The sequence below is a fragment of the Boleophthalmus pectinirostris genome, unplaced genomic scaffold, assembly GCF_026225935.1.
Source record: "Boleophthalmus pectinirostris isolate CB_2022bp ecotype Guang Dong unplaced genomic scaffold, ASM2622593v1 HiC_scaffold_17, whole genome shotgun sequence".
Lineage (NCBI taxonomy): Eukaryota > Metazoa > Chordata > Actinopteri > Gobiiformes > Gobiidae > Boleophthalmus > Boleophthalmus pectinirostris.
In genome coordinates, this window is record NW_026571115.1 from 14,289,587 (window position 1) to 14,308,880 (window position 19,294).

At 40.3% G+C, this 19,294-nt stretch overlaps 1 protein-coding gene across 1 annotated transcript in view; it reads left to right on the plus strand.

Moving 5' to 3' along the window:
- The window catches only part of plekhh3 (pleckstrin homology, MyTH4 and FERM domain containing H3), a 28,787-nt gene extending 9,587 nt beyond the window's left edge, over positions 1 to 19,200 (plus strand). Inside the window, exons 4-11 of the mRNA XM_055152770.1 lie at positions 5,007 to 5,130; positions 5,939 to 6,236; positions 10,086 to 10,293; positions 11,694 to 11,821; positions 13,122 to 13,242; positions 13,604 to 14,077; positions 14,200 to 14,391; positions 16,223 to 19,200. Coding sequence (XP_055008745.1) covers positions 5,007 to 5,130; positions 5,939 to 6,236; positions 10,086 to 10,293; positions 11,694 to 11,821; positions 13,122 to 13,242; positions 13,604 to 14,077; positions 14,200 to 14,391; positions 16,223 to 16,372 — 1,695 coding nt within the window. The 3' untranslated portion in view covers positions 16,373 to 19,200. The remainder of the gene's footprint in view (positions 1 to 5,006; positions 5,131 to 5,938; positions 6,237 to 10,085; positions 10,294 to 11,693; positions 11,822 to 13,121; positions 13,243 to 13,603; positions 14,078 to 14,199; positions 14,392 to 16,222) is intronic.
- The last annotated feature ends 94 nt before the right edge of the window (positions 19,201 to 19,294 follow it).

Below are 19,294 nucleotides of genomic sequence, written 5' to 3' on the forward strand. Positions count from 1 at the left end.
TTTGTTGCCACTAAAATAAAAATGAGTTATTATTTGTCATTAAATAGTAAAACAACTGTTTTTCTATCATGTATTCAAGTATTATAAGCGGTGAAAGTAATGCATTTTCATATTTAAAGGTTGTGGAGTGGAGATGTTATTAGTTTGCTGAAAAAAATTATACTTTGCATCTGATGTCATATCATTCCCTGGAGGTATGAAGCTAACTGTCTTTGTCTGAAGCTCTGTTACTCAAGTTAGACTACTTCTGAGTTTTATTTTAACACAATGTGACCAGAAAGAGCTGACTTAGTTGGAACAGGTGAGATGGTTTGTACTGTAAGTCCATCTCAAATAACACTATGGACACAAGCTAGCTTTTTGACCTCACCTGTTTTTTAACCTCACCTAAACAGAACCATGATTGCTCATATTGATCACAGGCTCCTGAAAATTGATTGATTGAATCCATTTTGTATTTTTTCTTCAGTTCGGATCATCTTACACATTATCGCCTGTTTGCCAGCATGTGCATTATGTCACTATGGTAAACACCAATAGGGATTCATGTAGAAACCCCCCAGCGTGATGTCACTGCAAAGAATCAATGGCATCAAACTTATCTATCTCCATGTAGTCAAGAGGTCACGCTACCAGGTCAAATTACAGGTCAAATCTGTGGAGTGGTGAGTGGCAAAGATAAAATACATGTCACATTTTTTAACAATATAAAAACGTGTAATCAAATACATGGTTATGAAGTTTAATGCTTTTCCGTGGAACATTTTTAGCAAAGCAATAACACTGGCTGTCACTCCACCACAAAAGTTAGATAGTAGATCTTTAACCCTGTTTTAAATATTTTTACAACAATAATAAACACAGTGCTATTTAGAAACAGTTGTGAAACCGCTCACGTGTAGAAGTCTGTTTTTAGGGGACGGACATATTTTTAGACGGCGAGTTACTGGAGAACAGAGCATGCAGGAATCTCATTGAGACAGACAGATGACCCGCTAGCATCGCTCTGCCCCGCGGGTGAAGAGGGGGGAGGGGGGCAGTTTTGGCAGTCAAGATTAGGAAGGGCTTGGCATGGAACAGTAAAGGCCAGATAAGTGCTCCTTGCAAGGCCTCCTGTCCCGGTAATCTCCAAATGAAGGTCTGTAATCTGGAAGAAAGTGGTTCATCTGCCCGTGTCTGCCCCTGTCTGCCCCAGTCTACTCGCATATCAGGGCCAATGTCTTAGGTAACAGAAAGATGTTTCTAGTATGTTCTGGTTTGTTCTCATATATGTACTTTTTTTTTTTTTTTTTTTTTCTTACTGGCCCACAGCAATAAGGAATGGCTAGATTGTCAGCTGAATGTCACAATGTCAGATATATTGGAAATATCTGAACTTAACAGTGCAGAAGGAACTTTCATTTCTGCCTATCTCCTGTATTTGCTGGGAATGATGCAGGAATTATCTGTAGTGTGATATTAAATGTTTAGTATCTATACTCGTGCATTCAATATAAAGGTGTTTTATAACATGCACTTTTAATTCAAGTAGGGTTACCGCTTCACAGATATGACTTGTAACTTGGTAGTTTTCATGTGCTTGTTTCTATGCAGATAGATAAGCCTCAACAAAAGCATCTCCATGGAGAACTCAGTGTCAATATGTAGGATTTGTATGTTAAGGTAATGTTAACTCCAGGTATGTTTGTGATGTGAATGCAACATTATTAAATAGCATAAAATCGAGTAATATGGGCCCTTTAACTTAGACTTAGACAAACTTTATTGATCCACAAAGGAAATTATTTGGATACAGTAGCTAAACATCACAATAAAAAATAATAAAGTTCAAAAATATAAATGGTAAAAACAAATTAAAAATAAGCAGCAAAAATAGTAAAGTAAAAATAATACCTAATTTCATTTTGAGACGGCAAACAAGTTCATTTTGACATTTTGTTTATGAAATTGAAATGGCGTCTCAGTTGTTGGTGAGTGGTTCCTTGCACCATATGGGACAACAGTATTAGAATTTCGAGGTTCATCTTGAAGTACATTCTCTGTTGATTTTTAGCCCTTCTTTGCAGCTTGTTGCCTTCAGCTTCCTTCACCTCTCGCCTCAGACACACTTTCACAAATAGGTGAAGTATTTTCCCTCCAGTGTGAGATTGGACCAGCCACAGCAACAAAATCAAAGGGACCAGAACAGTGGGGCCATTGTGTAACCACCACAGCCTGCTTATCTGAAAGGCATGGATCCAAGACATAACCATAGAATAGGGGAAGGTTTGGTCCCATAGTCAGAAGTCTCAGTTGAACCTGGAGCAGTATTCTAATAGTTGAAAAGCTATGATGAGTGTATTTTAGATAGGGCTGCCACATTCGCCTTGATCTAATTGAAATTGCAATTTGAATTGTTGTATTAAATTGCTAATTTAATAGAGTGTAGATTGTTTTCATAAACATATTATCATCTGCAAGAACAAAATAATTCCCAGTTTAATGTATAGAACCTGCTTCCCCTTTTGTCAAGATCTCAACAAACGGAAATGCACATCATTCCTGTATTAGTTAAGATGTGCTTAAAGAAGACATATCGTGTCTGCTATATAGTTATAATCTAAGACATGGATCATTCTGTTATAATTTGCACAGTTTAAAATGCAATATTCATCTAAAACGACTTAATAAAATAAACAAGTTCACTGACTTCATGCGTTGGAAATCTGTGGTGCCCAATGGGAGCTGACATCGCCGTGAATGTCATCACAACAAAGTGTAAGCAACTCCGACAGATTGCTGCAGATCACGCTAGCAAGTAGTTGATTTTTAAAAATTCGTACCAAAATGACTACATGATGCTGCCGAATCCTTCATGTATCACAAATTAAGAAAATAAAACTGGAGAATGAAGTACAGAGCAGTGGGCGACTGGGCGTATGCCAGTGGCAGTGAGAACGGATTGATCGGCAATATGGCGTTTTGGAAATAAGCAATTAAAGATTACTCAAACATGCATGAATCACTCCAAATACAACTTCAGATGAGTAAATGGTGAGGGGAAACAACTATAACATGGTTAAAAGCTCTGAAAAGATGACTTTGCATAAAAGGTCTACTTCAGTTTGGTCTTCTCTCAAATGTTATTGCTCTTGGATGTGAACATGTGAGCTTTACTTAAAATAAACTAATACATTTAATCACAATTACAATTAAAATGGTTCTTGGAAAACCACTGTGCAATAGCTTTAAAAGACATTTGACGTTAGAAATCCGACTGATTTGGCAGGGAGTAATAACAGCCTCTAGAGTTACCACTGCTTCGATTACACACAGCATATGTTGAAAAAGATCTGAAGCTCACACTCTGCAGCTCTGTGAAAACCAGATGGAGGCGCAAGGAAACAGGAGACCGCTCACAGTCTCAGCTCTGGCTCTTTTAAATATCATCCGTACCACTGGACACATGGGCAGCAGAGGACTCCCATAGTTCAAACAGACAGGCCCGTCAACAGTGCACCAACACAGGAGAAGAATGTGTCAGGTCCTTCCCAGTAAAGTGGGGGGGGGGGTTAAGGTTAGAACCTTTGAGATGGTAAAGTATGTTAATTGCCTGATATATGTAATGGATATAGGGCTGATATTTTAGATAATTTGGGGGAAATGTAATGTATCTATATATTTAACCTCCAACATTCATGCTGATACTTTGCATTTGGTGTCATCAAAATTCTCTGGGGGTATCTAGGCTCTGCTCTGTCTGAGGCTTCCTTAAACTTTCATTTGAGTTTTATTTTGACACAATCTTACCATAAAGAACTGACTTAGCTGGAACTACAACAGGTGAGATTATTTGTGCTGTTAAACAAGTCTCTCACACATAAAAATTACAGTTAGTCATTCTTATCTTTTTGTTAAAAATCAAAACCTAAACAGAACCTGAGTGTTTGTATTGATCACAGGCTCCTGAAACTGTGTTGTTTAAATCCATTTTGAGTTTTTAGCCACTTTTTAGGAGTGTTTGGTAATGTGTGCATTGTGTTACCATGGTAACTCCTAAACATTCCACCTTTAAAGCTGCATGTAGAACCCCCCCCCCCAGCATTATGTCACTGCGAAGTATCAATACTGGATGATAAGTCAATATAGTAATCATCAGGCCTATGCAGCAAGCAACAAAACAGAATGCATCAGCTAAAGGGGGGGATTTGGTTTGTCCTTTAGCAGACTGGGGGGGGCAGGTTTTTGGGGTTAGCTGAGGCTGGACAGAGCCAAAGCAGTGGCAATGTTACTAATGAGCAACAGGTGCTGGGGCAGAAGTGTGGAGACCATCTGTACGGCTGGAGGCACCTTTTCACATACGTCCTGACACACACAGACACACACTAAACTCTTTGACACCAGTGGATAAAATATAACGTGTCAGTCGTGCCGGTGCGGTCTGGTCGGTCTTCATTTGACCTTTCTGTGGCTTTGAAAGGGGCCAGAGCGCAGACTTTACTGGGGCCAGATCGACCCTCATCACCTCAGCGCACTTTCACCCACTCTAAATCACTCACACAACTGCCCTCAGCTTGTACGAGAGACATATGGACAGTACAGGCCTGTCACGATTGCAAATGTTGAAGTACCATATATTGCTGAAGAAAATATAAACTATAAACAGTGATACTGAAACTAATATCATCCCTCCAAGTTGTATTTAGAGTGATATGTACATGTTTGACCTTCTTCTCAAGACTCCGTTGCTCCAACAACTCTCATACATCGTTCCCGCGGACGATGATACACGAAGGATTCTCACAAACAAGGGGAAAAATATGTGTTTTTACTTTAAGTGTAAAATTTTAATTTAAATTGTCTGAAATATAGCAAAATGATCCACAGGTGTCATGGATTATAACTATATATAGCAGACAAAAGCATAATATGTCTTCTGTGGTAATCTGATGCTGGTATTACAGTGTGTATAGACTTGTCTAATTTGTAACACCATTGTCATTTGTTTCCTTTGTCTTGTGTTTTAGGAAAATAAGTTCAACCCTGAGGTGGTGGAGCACATTTTCCAGCACAACCCCATTCTGAAGTACACTCAGGGCCCCCTGTACGCTCCTCTGTTGCCCTTCCCCTACGGCAGCCCAGAGCACAGATGTGAGTAACGCGCCATGCACCAGTATATCTGATGAGGGATCTTATGTGTCAAATAAAACACCAATCAGGGGTGGGCGATTTGCCAAAAAATTAATATTACAGTTTTCTTGGAGCCAAATTGCAATTTGGATTTCATCACAATTTATGCACACTTAGTATCTTTATATTGTCTTGAAGATGTGATTAAGTCATCTGAAAAAAATTGCTGGCTTGGATATAGGCTTCCAAATATCTGTTCAGTTGATATCCAGTGGGACATATAATTTGATGTAATAAAACTATTTACTGATCATAGTTGGACCATAAAGTCTCAGAATGTTTGAATTTTTATTTGCACAATATTGTTCTGTGATTACTTCAGAGATAACAACTACATACAAAATATTTTGACAAGTTTTGTCTTATGTCTTATTTTTGTTTAAAGGAAATGTTATTTTCAGTCTCTGCACTAGTATTGGTTATCAGGTATTGGCAGATTCTTAAAACTATAATAGCAAAATCAGTATCAGAACTAAAAAAGCTGAATCAGTGCCCCCCTAGTTTACACTTTTTCAGTTGGTTAAATCCACCTGTCACTCACTCAGCATTGCTAAAACTGACCAATAGGAGGTGAGGCTAGAAAAAAAGTTGTTTGAGCACAGAGCAAGAGATGATTTGTGAATTATGAAATGGCGATGTTATCAAAAGAGCATACTGTCATAGAAGTGAGATCACTATTACATTTTTATCGCCATGTCTCACAGCTGTAACACCAGCACCTGGAGTCTTTGTGTGATGCTTAAACATCATCTGTTCTTTTTGTACACAGACCACAGTGGGAAAGGCTACGGCTCCGTGCGAGAGGAGGCAGTCAAACTGTTCAACTGTCTGCAGCAGCTGGAGTCTGCGCGAGAGCCCGTGCCCATTATTCAGGGGGTTCTGCAGACCTGCTTGGACCTCCGGCCACTCCGGGATGAGGTCTACTGCCAACTGGTCAAACAGACTAGCCACACCCCCCAGCCCTACACCGCCGCCCACCTCCGCTACTGGCAGCTCCTCACCTGCATGAGCTGCACCTTTCTGCCTGGGCCCATCATACTCAAGTACCTCCGATTCCACCTCAAAAGGTAAGTATATCTGTTTAGGTGTTTTATATTGTTGGATAAACTGTATTTCAATAAGGGATTATCTTTAGTATAGATCTAGACTAATAGAATACCAGAAAACACAATGATGTCACGTCTGAGGAGGCAGCCATTTTGGTTGGCAAAAAGCATTCATATCAACAAGTCGACATCAACAGTACAACCTCAACATCGTCAACAGTTATCAGTGAGTTTTAACTTTTCAAAGTAACATTTTTGATCCTCAACATTCAGTGACTTAAGTAAGATGATGAAGTCATGTTAAAACAATTAAATGCAAAACCTACTTCAAAATAAGACGAGTTATCTCATGACAGACATATGCAACGCAACTGTTAATACAAACAAGCATCCTCATTGACTTCTTGCTTACCAGCCACTGTGCATGTGCTTAAAAGCCGGATATAAACAAAAACTACGTTTTCTCCTATAGCCTACTCATTATGGGAGTTATTTGTTAATTTCTTCTTTAAAAAAATATTGTACTTAGGCTCATGTGCTTCATATTCCACCTCAAAATATAAGTATTTTAGGTCTGTCAGAATATTGTTTCTTTTTAGGTCTCAGGTCTTATATATTGGTTGGCTGAACTGTATTTCAATAAGGGATTCTGCTTAGTAGAGGTCTAGACTAATAGAATAGTGTACTCTTGTATTATTATGGGAGTAATTTGTTTATTTCTTCTCAGACAAGTACCTGAGATGTAAATCTGTGAGAATATTGTTTCTGTTTAGGTATCTATTTTATCTTGTTGTTGGCTAAACTGTATTTCAATAAGTGATTCTGCTTTATGTAGCTCTAGACTAATAGAATCATTATCATGAGTTACTTTTCAAAAAAAGTGATTGACAGCTAATTTGATGGCGGTACTTCGTGTTGATGTGCGAAAGAGACCCGACCGCCTGTCTGTTAAGGGACTGACAAGCTGACAGTTAAAATAATAATAGACAGACAGTGTAAACTCGTAATTGCCTTTCCAGGTGCTGGCAGTGGTGCAAGCCTAACTGAAACTGAACGCTGCAGTGTATAGTAGGTAGCTACAGAAAAATCTTGGGTCTAGACAGCGGACTGAACCCAGGCGCCAGCACTACTAACCACCAGTTTAGATATAGCAGTGTGATATGCCTTCACATTGTTAGCGTGTTCCCCTCAGACGCATCAAAAAATATTCCTGGCCTGGATTTGCAAGTTTGAATTAGCCTCCCGCCTAGCATGCTAATCTAAAGATGTTAGCGCTATACTGATCCTCGGCTGTGGATATTCTGTCCTTCACCAGGCCAGATTCAAGCCATCTATAAGTCAGCACCAGAAATCAGCGCGGAGCAGCTAATAGAGCGGTGGCATGCGATCGCAAACTGTAATGCCATGAAACTTGCCGCTTGTGAGTTTGGATACAAGTGGCTGCTGCTCTCACGCACTCTCCCTAACTGTGGATCAGTGCAGCTGGGCAGACTCGAACTGGGCACTGCTCCCAGAAAGTTTAGCTCCCCTTTTTCTCTCTCTCTCCCTCCCGCTCTTTCTCTCTTCATCTTCCTTTCTTGCTCTCTTTATTACTCTCTGTTTTTCTCTCTCTTTGTCTCTTCCTAGTTCTCTTTATTACTCTTTCTGTTTTTGTCTCTCTTTGTTTCTCTCTTTTTCTCTGAATCCCTCTCTCTGTATCTCTGTCTCTTTTTCTAGTTTGCTTTATTACTTTTTCTGTTTTTCTTTCTCTCTGTTTCTCTCTGACTCTCTCCCCCCTCTCTGTGTATCTCTCTTTTTGTATATCTGTCTCTCTCTCTCTCTCTCTCTTCATCTCTCTTTCTAGTTTTCTTTATTACTCTATGTTTTTTTCTCTCTCTCTGTTTCTTTCTGTCTCTTTGTCTCTGTCTCTCTGTATATCTCTCTCTCTGTATTGATTTCTCTCTCTCCCTCTTTCTCTCTTCTCTCTCTCTCTGTTTCTCTCTATCTCTCTGACTCTGTCTCTCTCTCTCTCTGTCTGTGTATCTCTCTCTTTATCTCTATCTCTCTCTCTCTCTCTTCATCTCTTTCTAGTTGTCTTTATTACTCTCTCTGTTTTTCTCTATCGAAAAACAGAGAGAAACATGAGAGAATGTTTCTCTCTAACTCTCTCTCTCTGTCTCTCTGTCTGTCTCTCTGTCTCTCCCTTTCCCCCCTCTCTCTTCATCTCTTTTTCTGTAGTTCTCTTTATGAATCTCTCTTTTCTCTCTCTCTCTGTTTCTCTCTAGCTCTCTGACTCTCTCTCTGTCTGTGTATCTCTCTCTCTGTCTCTCTCTCTCTCCATTTCCCCATCTCTCTTCATCTCTTTTTCTATAGTTCTCTTTATTACTCTCTCTTTTCTCTCTCTCTGTTTCTCTCTATCTCTCTGACTCTCTCTCTGTGTCTCTCTCTCCCTTTCTTCATCTCTCTTTCCAGTTCTCTTTATTACTCTCTGTTTCTCTCTCTGTGTTTCTCTCTATCTCTCTGACCCTCTCTCTGTCTGCATCTCTCTCTCTGTCTCTGTATCTCTGTCTCTCAGTCTTTATCTCTCTCTTTCTCTCCTTCACAGAACCTCTCACTCACTCCCCATCCCTCCTTTTCTCCCTCTGTCTGTTTTGTTTTTCTCTCCCCCACTCTCTATCTGTCTCCTTCTCTCTTTTTCTGTGTCACTCTCTGTCTCTTTCGCACTCTCTCTATCCTTCTCTCTCTCCTTCCGTCTCTCCCAAAAATGCCCAGAGAAACCCCCGGGGAATGTCTGCTGTCAGAGCGAATAGGCCAGACGAAAGGAAGCAGAGAAGAGAGAGAGAGAGGAGAGGGGTGGAGAAGGAGGAGGGAAGGGGGCACCGGCCGGATCAGTCCAAGTCAGTGGAACATTCCTAATTATATTTCAGCAGGACAAATCCCACCCTGCGGCTCTGTACTTATGAGAGACATTGGCGGGAATGAGAGGGACCTTTTTGCTGTCTCCCCCTGCGTCTGTCCCACTTTTGTGTTCTTTGGGAGGATGGCCATTTGATAATTGTTTCCTCCTATTTTCTCTTTGTTTACCCAAGACTTAACTCCAAAAACAAGAGGTTGTATTTCACACCTTTGACGCTGTATGGTTGATGTAGCTGTCCGTGAGTCTTTCAAGTGACTTTTTTTAGCAAACATGCACACACCTAGCTCCCCTGGATGCTCCGCTGGGAGGAAGTAGCAGGTCGCTACGGTTCACGACAGCGGAAATAACTTTTCCTGTTTAGCGCACTACCCAATGTCAAACATGTTTTTTAAGGCATTTTCCTTTACTTTGAAGGGATGAAGGATCAGGGGCCTTTCAGGTTTTTAAGTGCCAAAGTGCACACATTAGTCATTCTTTGCCTCATTGACTTTCCAGCTACGCTCCAAAGAAAATAAAGAACCCTACTGAATTCAAACATGACGTAAAGGTCCTAATTGTGGCATGAGAATTTGAAAATTAGCTAAACAAGCATGTGTTTTTCTTTTGGGGATCTGTACAACTAGATAGAAAAAAATGACGTAAACTTAAAGTATGTAGCTTTTCTGGTGGAGGGTAGAATTATTGCTTTGCTTGGAATGTTACACTGTATGGCATTAAACGTAGCAATGCCACCAAGCCAGATTACAACACCATAACGCTCATAATAATACAGGATTTTGAAGTTATTTTTGACTTATTAAAAACACTTGTTGAAGAAATGAAATAGGGAGACATGTTTAAAACAATGCTGTTAAACATTCTAGGCAAAGCAATAACCCCAAGCTGGAGCATCCACCAGAAAAGCTCCATAGTGCAGCTTTAAACAGAGACTACCCACCCACTCACACCTGTTTCTCTTGTTTTGTTTTTCACAGGGTCCAAAGCCAAAGTCCGGAGTCAGAGATGGACAACTACGCGTCGTTCATCAGTGAGGCCCTGGAGAAGACCAAGTGTCGTGAATGCGTGCCTTCCTGGGACGAGATCCACATGTTGATGAACAGACAGGAGATGCTCTGCACGGTGCATTACCCAGGCCCAGGCTCCTGCCAGCTCTACGTCAGCTCACACACAACAGCTAATGAGGTGAGGGGGAGTTCTTATGGACAGTTCCCATGAATTTGGAAGTTTGATGTTGGCTTGTGACCAAACTGTGGGACAAGTACACAAGGCTCTTCTAAAGTTGTGTGGTCTTCTTTTGGGTTATTCCTTGTTTAGAAATACTTTAGTCTAAGGTTGTGGAAAAAATATTCCCCAGATACTAAACCAAGTGATACTGAAACTAGCACTGAAACTAGATTTTAACTCATTTGAAAAAGAAATGAAAATAATCACATATATTAGACAAAATTTGACCAGAATAATTTTAGAATGGTCTTAGTCTTGAAATGTAGTTGTGTGAAACTACTTTAGTCACAACACTATGTGAGTCACACAATGGACCGATTTTAGACTTGGTTTAACCCAGTTTAGACCTGGTACAGATCTGAAGGGACTTGGAGAGACCAGTATTTTCTTAGGTGGTTGTTGGCGGAAAAGGTTTGAGAATCACTGACACTACAGTATGAATAAAATAAAAATATTAAAAGTCATAACTCAATGTGTTTACATTTTGTTGAGGATTCAGATAATACACCTTTGCATTTAATTTAATTTAAGCCCACCCAGAAACTGTAGCAGACGTGACATTAAACACGTACATTGACTTTGACATTGAAAGTAATAAATTGTATGAACTATTAGGCTTATACTCTTACATCAGTTACAGCACAGGTTTGTCTGGAAAGGACATTAGAAGCAAGAATAGCTCCATTGTAAAAGAAAGCATTACTCACCATATTATGCCATGTAACTGTGAGTAACTATGAGTAGACTGACTTTCGTAACATTTATTCTGCTGGGAAGTCTGTTACCTTCCTGTCTCCATGAATATGTTAATGCTTTTTGTGGAATGTTCCCCGGTATGGCATTAAACTTATCTAAACTTATAATTTGTTCAATTACAGGTGTTTTTATTGCTCAAAATCTCCTTGAAAAACATTCTTACTTTATGTGAGGCTGCTTCTTCACATTTCTGATCTGTAACTAGGTCTAGTGTTGTCACCTGCTTGTCTTCATTAAGATTAAATGCCATACTGTGGAACATTCCAGACAAAGTGCAAACATCTCCATAAAAACAAGCAGATGGTTTACCATAAAAGGGCATATTATGCTATTTTCTGATCTTTGCTATAAAGTTGTTTCCTTGTCAAAAACATAGCTGGAGTTGTGCTTTATTTCATTTACACAAAAACACAACTCCAGATATGTTTTTGATGAGAAAACAACATTATAACATGTCTTAAAGCTCACAAGAGTCAGGTTTGTGTAATATAGGACCTTTAAAACAAGGCAATGCATTTTTAGACGGTGACATACACTAAAAGATTTTGTGGCATGTTTTAATTATTACTTATTTTTACCACATACTTTTGTCTTATATGCAGGTGGTGCGACGGATGCAGGAGAAGCTCAATCTTCAGGACAGTAAAAATACATTTGCACTATATGAGCAAAACGCACTGTGGGAGCAGCCAGTGTCCGGTAGTACCCTCATCGCAGACATCCTGACCAGGTATGACCAAATGAAATACTGACCTTGAACTTGTAAAATTACATGAACAAGGTCAGGAACTGTAAAACTCAGTGGACAAACACATTATCGAGGGAGTTCAAGTGTGTTAGGAATCCTCGTTATTTGTCGCTTGAAGAATGTGCTGAAGATGGATTATATGTAATTATGTGTACTTTGCGTCCTAAACTAGTTATTCATGCAATGCACACCAAAACCTCATTAAAATATTTGGCTTTCAAGTACCATCAGAACTGACTGCAAATGGGTGTAAATTTCATGAAACAAATCAAACATTATTACAGCAGATTAATCGCATGCAAAATATGAAACGCATGCAATTATTCAAGAAATATAATGTCCTCTGTGAACTTTGAAATTTGCGGTCTCTATGGGGTCATGTTGTTAATAAAAAAATAAAAAAATAAATAAAAAAACTTCTCCAAACATGTTCTGAAATACAGGGGATTTGCGTATTAGTTTAAAAGCCCATATTTCAGTCTTCACTTGAAGAGTCCAGGGACTGAATCTTGGACAAAATTACAATAACATATTTTTACAAAAAGACTAAGGATTAAAACCTCCTTAGAGGTGCATTATGTAACTTTTCTGGTGAAGGATCTGTCAAATGCTTTTCTCTATAGAGATGTTATTTCTTTGTCTGGAATGTTTTGCAGTACGGCATTAAAACTTTCTATTTTCATGGAGGCCAAATCAGACCAAGTTACAGATCAGATCTGTTTAGAGGCAACCCCACTCACAGTCAGAAGCCTGTAGAGCTGGGAGAGCTGTTTAATGTCATACTGTGGAGCAATGGCATCTCCATAGAAATGGACCCCCAACCAAAAAGTTACATAGTGCATCTTTAAATTCAACAAGACTACTAAAGATTTTTGAATATCTTGCCATATACCAGCTACAGCCCCACACCCCAGTTTGAACTCCACTGTGCCAATCTCTGTGTACGTGATAACTGGTGTCCTTGTCTACTCCTGTGGTTAAACATCACACTTTGCTGGGAACAGTAGTCAGTCAGAAGCTGTCAGGAAAAAAGGATATCCAAGGTAAAGCTGATGTCATTTGGTTGCACAAGGCAGAATCTAGATGATAAGGGAGCTGAAAGGAATCAAAGAGATCACTGTATTTTTGGAAGGCGTAGGCTCCATGTCCTTAGACTGTTTACTGACAAGGTAAACATGAAACAAAGTGTTACCAAGTATATTACACGCTGTATCAGACAAGGCCTTATTAGTGAGGTGTGGAGAATGTTGTGTTTGTTAATCTGTAATTCTCTTTCCAACAGCTTTTCTGCTAAAGAGGCAGAATCCAAATCCCAGTGGAGGCTGTGTTTCAAGCTCTACTGTCTGCTAGACGCTGACAGCATTTCTGTGGACAGCATTGAATATTTCTTTCTGTTTGAGCAGGTAATGCATCCAGCACAACCATGCTAGATTCTTCTTTGATCAAGTTCGCCTCAGTATTGATGCAGGGGTATAATTTATAGTTCTGCAGTTTAGTATTTCATTGGGTTGTGTCTATACTTAGAAATTATTAACAGGCTGCTATCACAGGAAAAGGGGGGACAGTATGAGAGAACTGGCAGCAGCAGTGTTCACAGGCCAAAGGCAGCCAACAGGCCAACCACTAGGACATTGTTCCTCTGGGTTTACATAAAATGTAATAGGACTAAATAAAGCAGGGTGGGTCAGAGTGGATTGATGGTACTGTTGGGACATGTACTTACAAATGTCTCTCATGTTTCTCCTGCTGTTGGACCCGCTGCAGTGCCATGAGATGGTGGTGAGGGGCCAGCTGCCCGCCTGTGATGAGGACCTGCAGACTCTGGCTGCTCTCAGGCTCCAGTCGCTGTTTGGAGACTTCAGCACTCACGCCCCTTGCCCCCCTCTGGACGAGCTATTCCCTGGGCCCATGCTGGAGGCCAGGGTGCTCATGTCCCTCACTGCCCCCCCAGGACTGCCCCCCTGCACAGTGCCCGCTCAGGGCTGCCCCGGGACAGGCTTCCCCTCGGGCCTCCTCTCAGGGACTCTGTGGACAACAGTGCATAAGCAGAAGGTGGAGCAGGACTTACGGCTGCGAAGTCGCCTCAAAGAGGAGGCCACTGTTGTCATGGCATCCATCTTGGAGCGCTGGAAGGGTTTGTCTGGCTACAGCCGCTTGGACAGTATGGCCGCTTACCTCACTATTGCACGCCAGTGGTCAGGCTTTGGATGCACTCTGTATGAAGTGGACTTTTATATTGTGAGTAATTTGGGAACATGTGAAGTTTTTAGCTCTGGCTGTCATGCCTTTTCTCAATAGTAATTGCATAGTAGGAATAACATGTTGACCTGGGGTGAATTAACTTTTACTTCTCCCTCCAGAGTTCGACGGGGAACTTTTCCCAAAAGCTGTGGCTGGGTGTAGCTGCTACGTCAGTGTCTCTGTACCGTCAGGGAGAGGCCGAAGCGCTCGAATCCTTCCCCTATGGCCAGATCTGTTCATATGGTGTATCCGATAGCAACACGTTCAAGATAACCGCGGGAGACCGAGACCTGCTGTTTGAAACAACCAAGGTACTAGCACATAAAGCTTAAAGGAGGAAGCTTCTCTGTATGTGATTTATCTTGAGTATATTCTGCACTAAAGTGAAACTTTAGCCCATGTAAAAAGTTCTTATCACAGTGCAGTGTTGTGCACAGGAAGTTAAAGGAACACTGTTTGCTCCTGATGCCCTCCTCCCTCCAGCTCCGACCCACTTTAAAAACACTCATTAATTTGGCCTAAAAAGAGAGCACACACAACCTGGGCCTTGACCGCTGACCATCGCTAACCACCAAAACTCTCACTTCCTGTTGTTAAATGGTTACTGGGGGTGCATTTTATTGCTCTGGTTAGATTAAAATATTAGGCCAAACATTTCTCGGAAGCATGGATCTTCTTTGCAAGACAGTTTTTTTTTTGTTTTTTTTTTTTGTGCAGAACAAATCTTGCCTTTCATTGCTTAGATTTGACTGCATCTTCCCACAGTGAACAGAAATCCCTCTGTGATCTCTCTTGGGGCACAAAAGTGGCTTTTATTTATTTATTGCAAGCTCAGGCGATTTGGAGGAGGGCTGGGAGAGTCTAGTGCTTTTAAGATTTTAGTCCTTATCCTCCTCTGACACGAATGAGCAAGGTTTTTATTATCTGTATAAAATGTTCAGGCGGAAAAACATTTGGTGATACTGATTTAGAGTTTTAAGTGGATTGGGAAAGACATGCTATGTGCTAATAATCCTGGTGAACAGTAGTAAACAAAACAGATATGCAATGAAACTAGTGCAACAAAATATATAACAAAAAGTGATTTTTAAGAAAAGGGAATTTTAAGCAACACATTTTGAATCATAAGGTGCCTAAAAGAAAATACAATTACACTATGTTGTTTTGTGTTTAGTGATGTCATGGTATAATTGTAAAATTTTTAAATCATTCACAATTATCAGCATCATGACCAAAAAAATGAGAAATTAAAGTCTTATTTCTCTTTCATTCTTTAATAGATCACAATTCCTCAAGTATGTGACAGCTTTAGGACTTGCTATGGGCGGCAGTAGCTCAGTTGAGGTGTTTGCCCACTGAGCCGAAGGTTGGCAGTTCAAATCCCACTCTCGATATAAACATAAATGAAAAAAAAGAAAGAAAAATAAATATAAAATGTAATATAGTGTCTGTGTGCACTGGCTTATGAATGTGTGTGTGAATGAGTGAGTAGTTCTTTGAGAGCCTAGAAGGCGCTTTATAAAAATGTGACCATTCACCATTTTTACCATCAAACCTTCTGAACGAATGAAGTAAAGCTGATGTGACAAAAATTGCTACATATAGAGCACTTTAGATTTAGGTTCACTTTTCTGAATGTAGATTTATTAGAAATGACTTTCAGCCGATGACTTGCATGATAGCCAACTCATAGACCTACAGTTACATGGATAACTGACATTTATTTTAATTCTAAAAGTCTCACAATTCTGATTATTTTGGTTCTTGCTATTATATTTTGACCTGTATAACCACAATTATAGATTAACGCAATAATCTTGACATCCCTGCGTCTACATTTCATGGCTATACTTATATGCACATATGGTGATAATTTATGTCTCATTCACTCGATGAAAGTTTAGGAGTGGAATAGACAGGCTTTCAATTGCAATTTTAGGAACATTTTACACATGACATTTCATTTGTAAGTTTGGCATGTTTATGGAGAGTGTATGATTCTGCCAAAGGAACATCGCGCTCAGTTCTTGGATGATCCCAGTTTTCTCACAGCTGGATGACTTCACCCCCTCCACCCTTCGTTCGACACTCAGCCTGCCACCCATCTGACCCTTGTCCTCTCTGTCTTTCTCTCTGTTCCAGTTGACGGAGATCCTGCAGCTGATGAACGCATATTTCAGTGCCACCCGTCGTCAGCGAGGCAAAGCTGAGGAAGCGGACATCACGCGGGACCATCACTTGACCCCAATGCCAGCGTCTGCCCTCCTGGAGCTGCCTTCACATCCAGTCTGAGACCCCCATCTCCAAACCCCCGCCCACGTACCTTATCCCATCCTAACTCCACACGTGGCCCCCTCAGGCACCTCCTCCTCCGCCCAGTCCTCCTCCGCTGGGAAAAGCACAGCAGCCAAAACAAAGAGAGGGCTGTTTTCACTCCCCATCCGTGAAAATAAACCCTGGGCCTAGCATTGCAGCTGAAGGAGCGATAGAGACTTGAAGAAGGGGGGAAGGGGCGAGGCAAGTGGTTCTGTTTTTGGATAGGGGCCAGAAAGCCGCAGAAACCAATGTGGTTGGTGATGAGGTGTCACACTCACAGCAAACCCCCCCACTCCACCCTGTCACGCACACACCTTATCCCTTTGACAATGTGAGATGTACTGTAGCAGCATTTAAATATAATGGCACCAAAAACTGTGGTATTGACTATGTGAGTGGTTCTGAAACTTTCAACAAGTACGGATTTGGGGTAAATGAGGATTTAAAGGTGCACCATGTAGTTTTTCTGGTGGCGGGTCTGCTACCTGCTTGTCTCCATAGAGATGTCTTTTTCTTTGCCTAGAATGTTCCACAGTATGGCATTAAACTTCTCTTCATGGAGCCAGGTGAAATCTGTAGAGAAGGTTGATGTAGATGTTTTCAAGGTATTTTTGAGTGGTTATAACACTTGTAACTGAATAAATGCAAGATAGACAAGCTTAGTGACATACTGTGGAACATTCTACGCAAAGCAGCATCTCCATGGAGACGAGCATATGACAGAAAAGTTACATAGTGTACCTTTAACCAAGATTAATCTCAAATAGAAACCACGGACTCAAAATCTGGAATAGTACAAAGAAAAGAGCTAAATATGGACAAACCCAGAACTAAACCAGGACTGAACTAGGACTGAACCAGGACTTAACTGTGCCTCTGCCAGAAATGAATGGTCCAAAGTCTCAATCAAAGAACTAAATGAGTGCTTGAATTGTAATATTCCTAGTTCTTACCACCACCACAGCCCTTGCCTACCACCAGTGATATCACAGTAAGAACCACTGCCTTATATGAAGAAAAAGTAACACTACATTTTATTTAACTCTTTAAGTAGGTGTGCCATATTGCTCCAGTCTTTTTCCTAGAAGGCCTGGAGACTTCAAGTACTTTCTCATTGGGCGCCCCCCTTAATGTTCAGCAGAGTTTTCACAAGGTCCCGGGCAGAGGCTTGCGTTACCTGGAACTGTTGATGCATACAACCATGTGATCCCAGAACTGGAAACAGATGTTGAACTTTGCAGCGAAAAAGTCACTTCGGCGGGCCTTGAAGACTCTTGGGAAAATCAGCTGTGCGTGTGTGTAATTTTAATCACGAGATCTACTTCCTGTTTGACGATGGAGTAGATGAAACGTTTCACCAGAAAACCAAAGGACTGTGGAGCAGTTTCTATACGCTGTCTTTAGCACCAAAAATGCTCTGATTTGTGTCCTTTTGTCACATTGCTGCTTGTCATGGTTAACACTTGACTTGTTTTGTGTCAGCTACAGCTATGCTAAATTTAAAAGTGCACTTTGTAACTTTTTGGTTGGGGTTCAGTCATCTGCTTGTTTCTGTGGATATGTCATTGCTCTGCCTGGAATGTTCCACTGTATGACCTTAAACACTCTCCCTAACATTTATTCAATTACAGGTGGCGTTATAGCTCAAAAATATCTAGAAAAAATGCATTCTGACTGTGAGTGGGGTTACCTCTCCTGTAACTTAGTTTGGTTTCCATCAGGATAGAAAGTTTTAATGTCATACTGTGAAACAATCCAGACAAAGCAGTAACATCTCCACAGAGAAAAGCATCTGATGGGCCTTCCACCAGAAAAGTTACACAGTGCACCTTTAACTGGTGCTTCCGTGTTTAATTTTGTTACTTTTAAACTGTATATAATTTGTAGATTATAAAATGAGCCTTTTAAAAGATGACGACATATTGCTTTGCTTTCCCTACACATGCCTTTTTGTTTTATTTATGTTTTTTACTGTCACTACGTCTTAATTGCAGTTGTGTTTCCTTGTTTTGTTGAACTGATCTGAGCCGTAAATGCCATTGGCTCACTTCAGTTGTAGAAATCCTTTGTAGCTCTGTGTTCACTGTTCCTCTTTTCTAAAGCCAAAGTCCCAGGTTTGAAACGGACCAAAGATTTTTAATAAGCTTTTATGACAGCAGGTTACATAAATATGTTGTAATTCTAGTAAATGTGGTCGCACTTTACTTTACAGCACAAGAATAGCATGGTAACTGAGATAACAAGGGATTAATGCATTGGCAGTCCTGTTTCCATATTATTAAAATAAAATACAGCCACGTTACCTGGTAATTTACAGTCTTCATACTGGGTTAGGATTAATCTTAAGACATTAAATAAAATTTAAAAAAACAGATACCAAGGAATTATTACAGTGTAAACACCAATTACTTTTAGTTACCATACAATTACTCTGCTATTATTGTACTGTTAAGTAAAGTGTACTGTAAAGTTAATAGCATTTATACAGCCATAAAATCATGCTTTTCTAGCCTCAAATGTTAAACTTGATCCTGTCACCACAAAAGGCCTTGACACGGTCGGCCTTACGCCTGTGAACACACAGGGCCCTCGCTTTTTCTACTGCAGCTGCAGGCAGCTCCAACCCATGTGTTTGTAAAGAAACTGCGGAAGTAGCTTTGTATTAGGCTTGTTTGTATGCTGCATGGTACCTTTTACGTTAATGTGTGTATAGTTCATTGCACTATTTGTTTGTTTTTAACTAACTTGGAAGTGCAATAAAAACTATAAATACTGTATGAAATTAATAAAAGCCTCCATTTGAACACATCTATTGTTATTGTCCCCAAAAATATCCCTTAATTTCCTTTGTTTAATCTTGAAAGTTGGGCTTTCTTCTGCTTTGACTGGTCAGGAGTT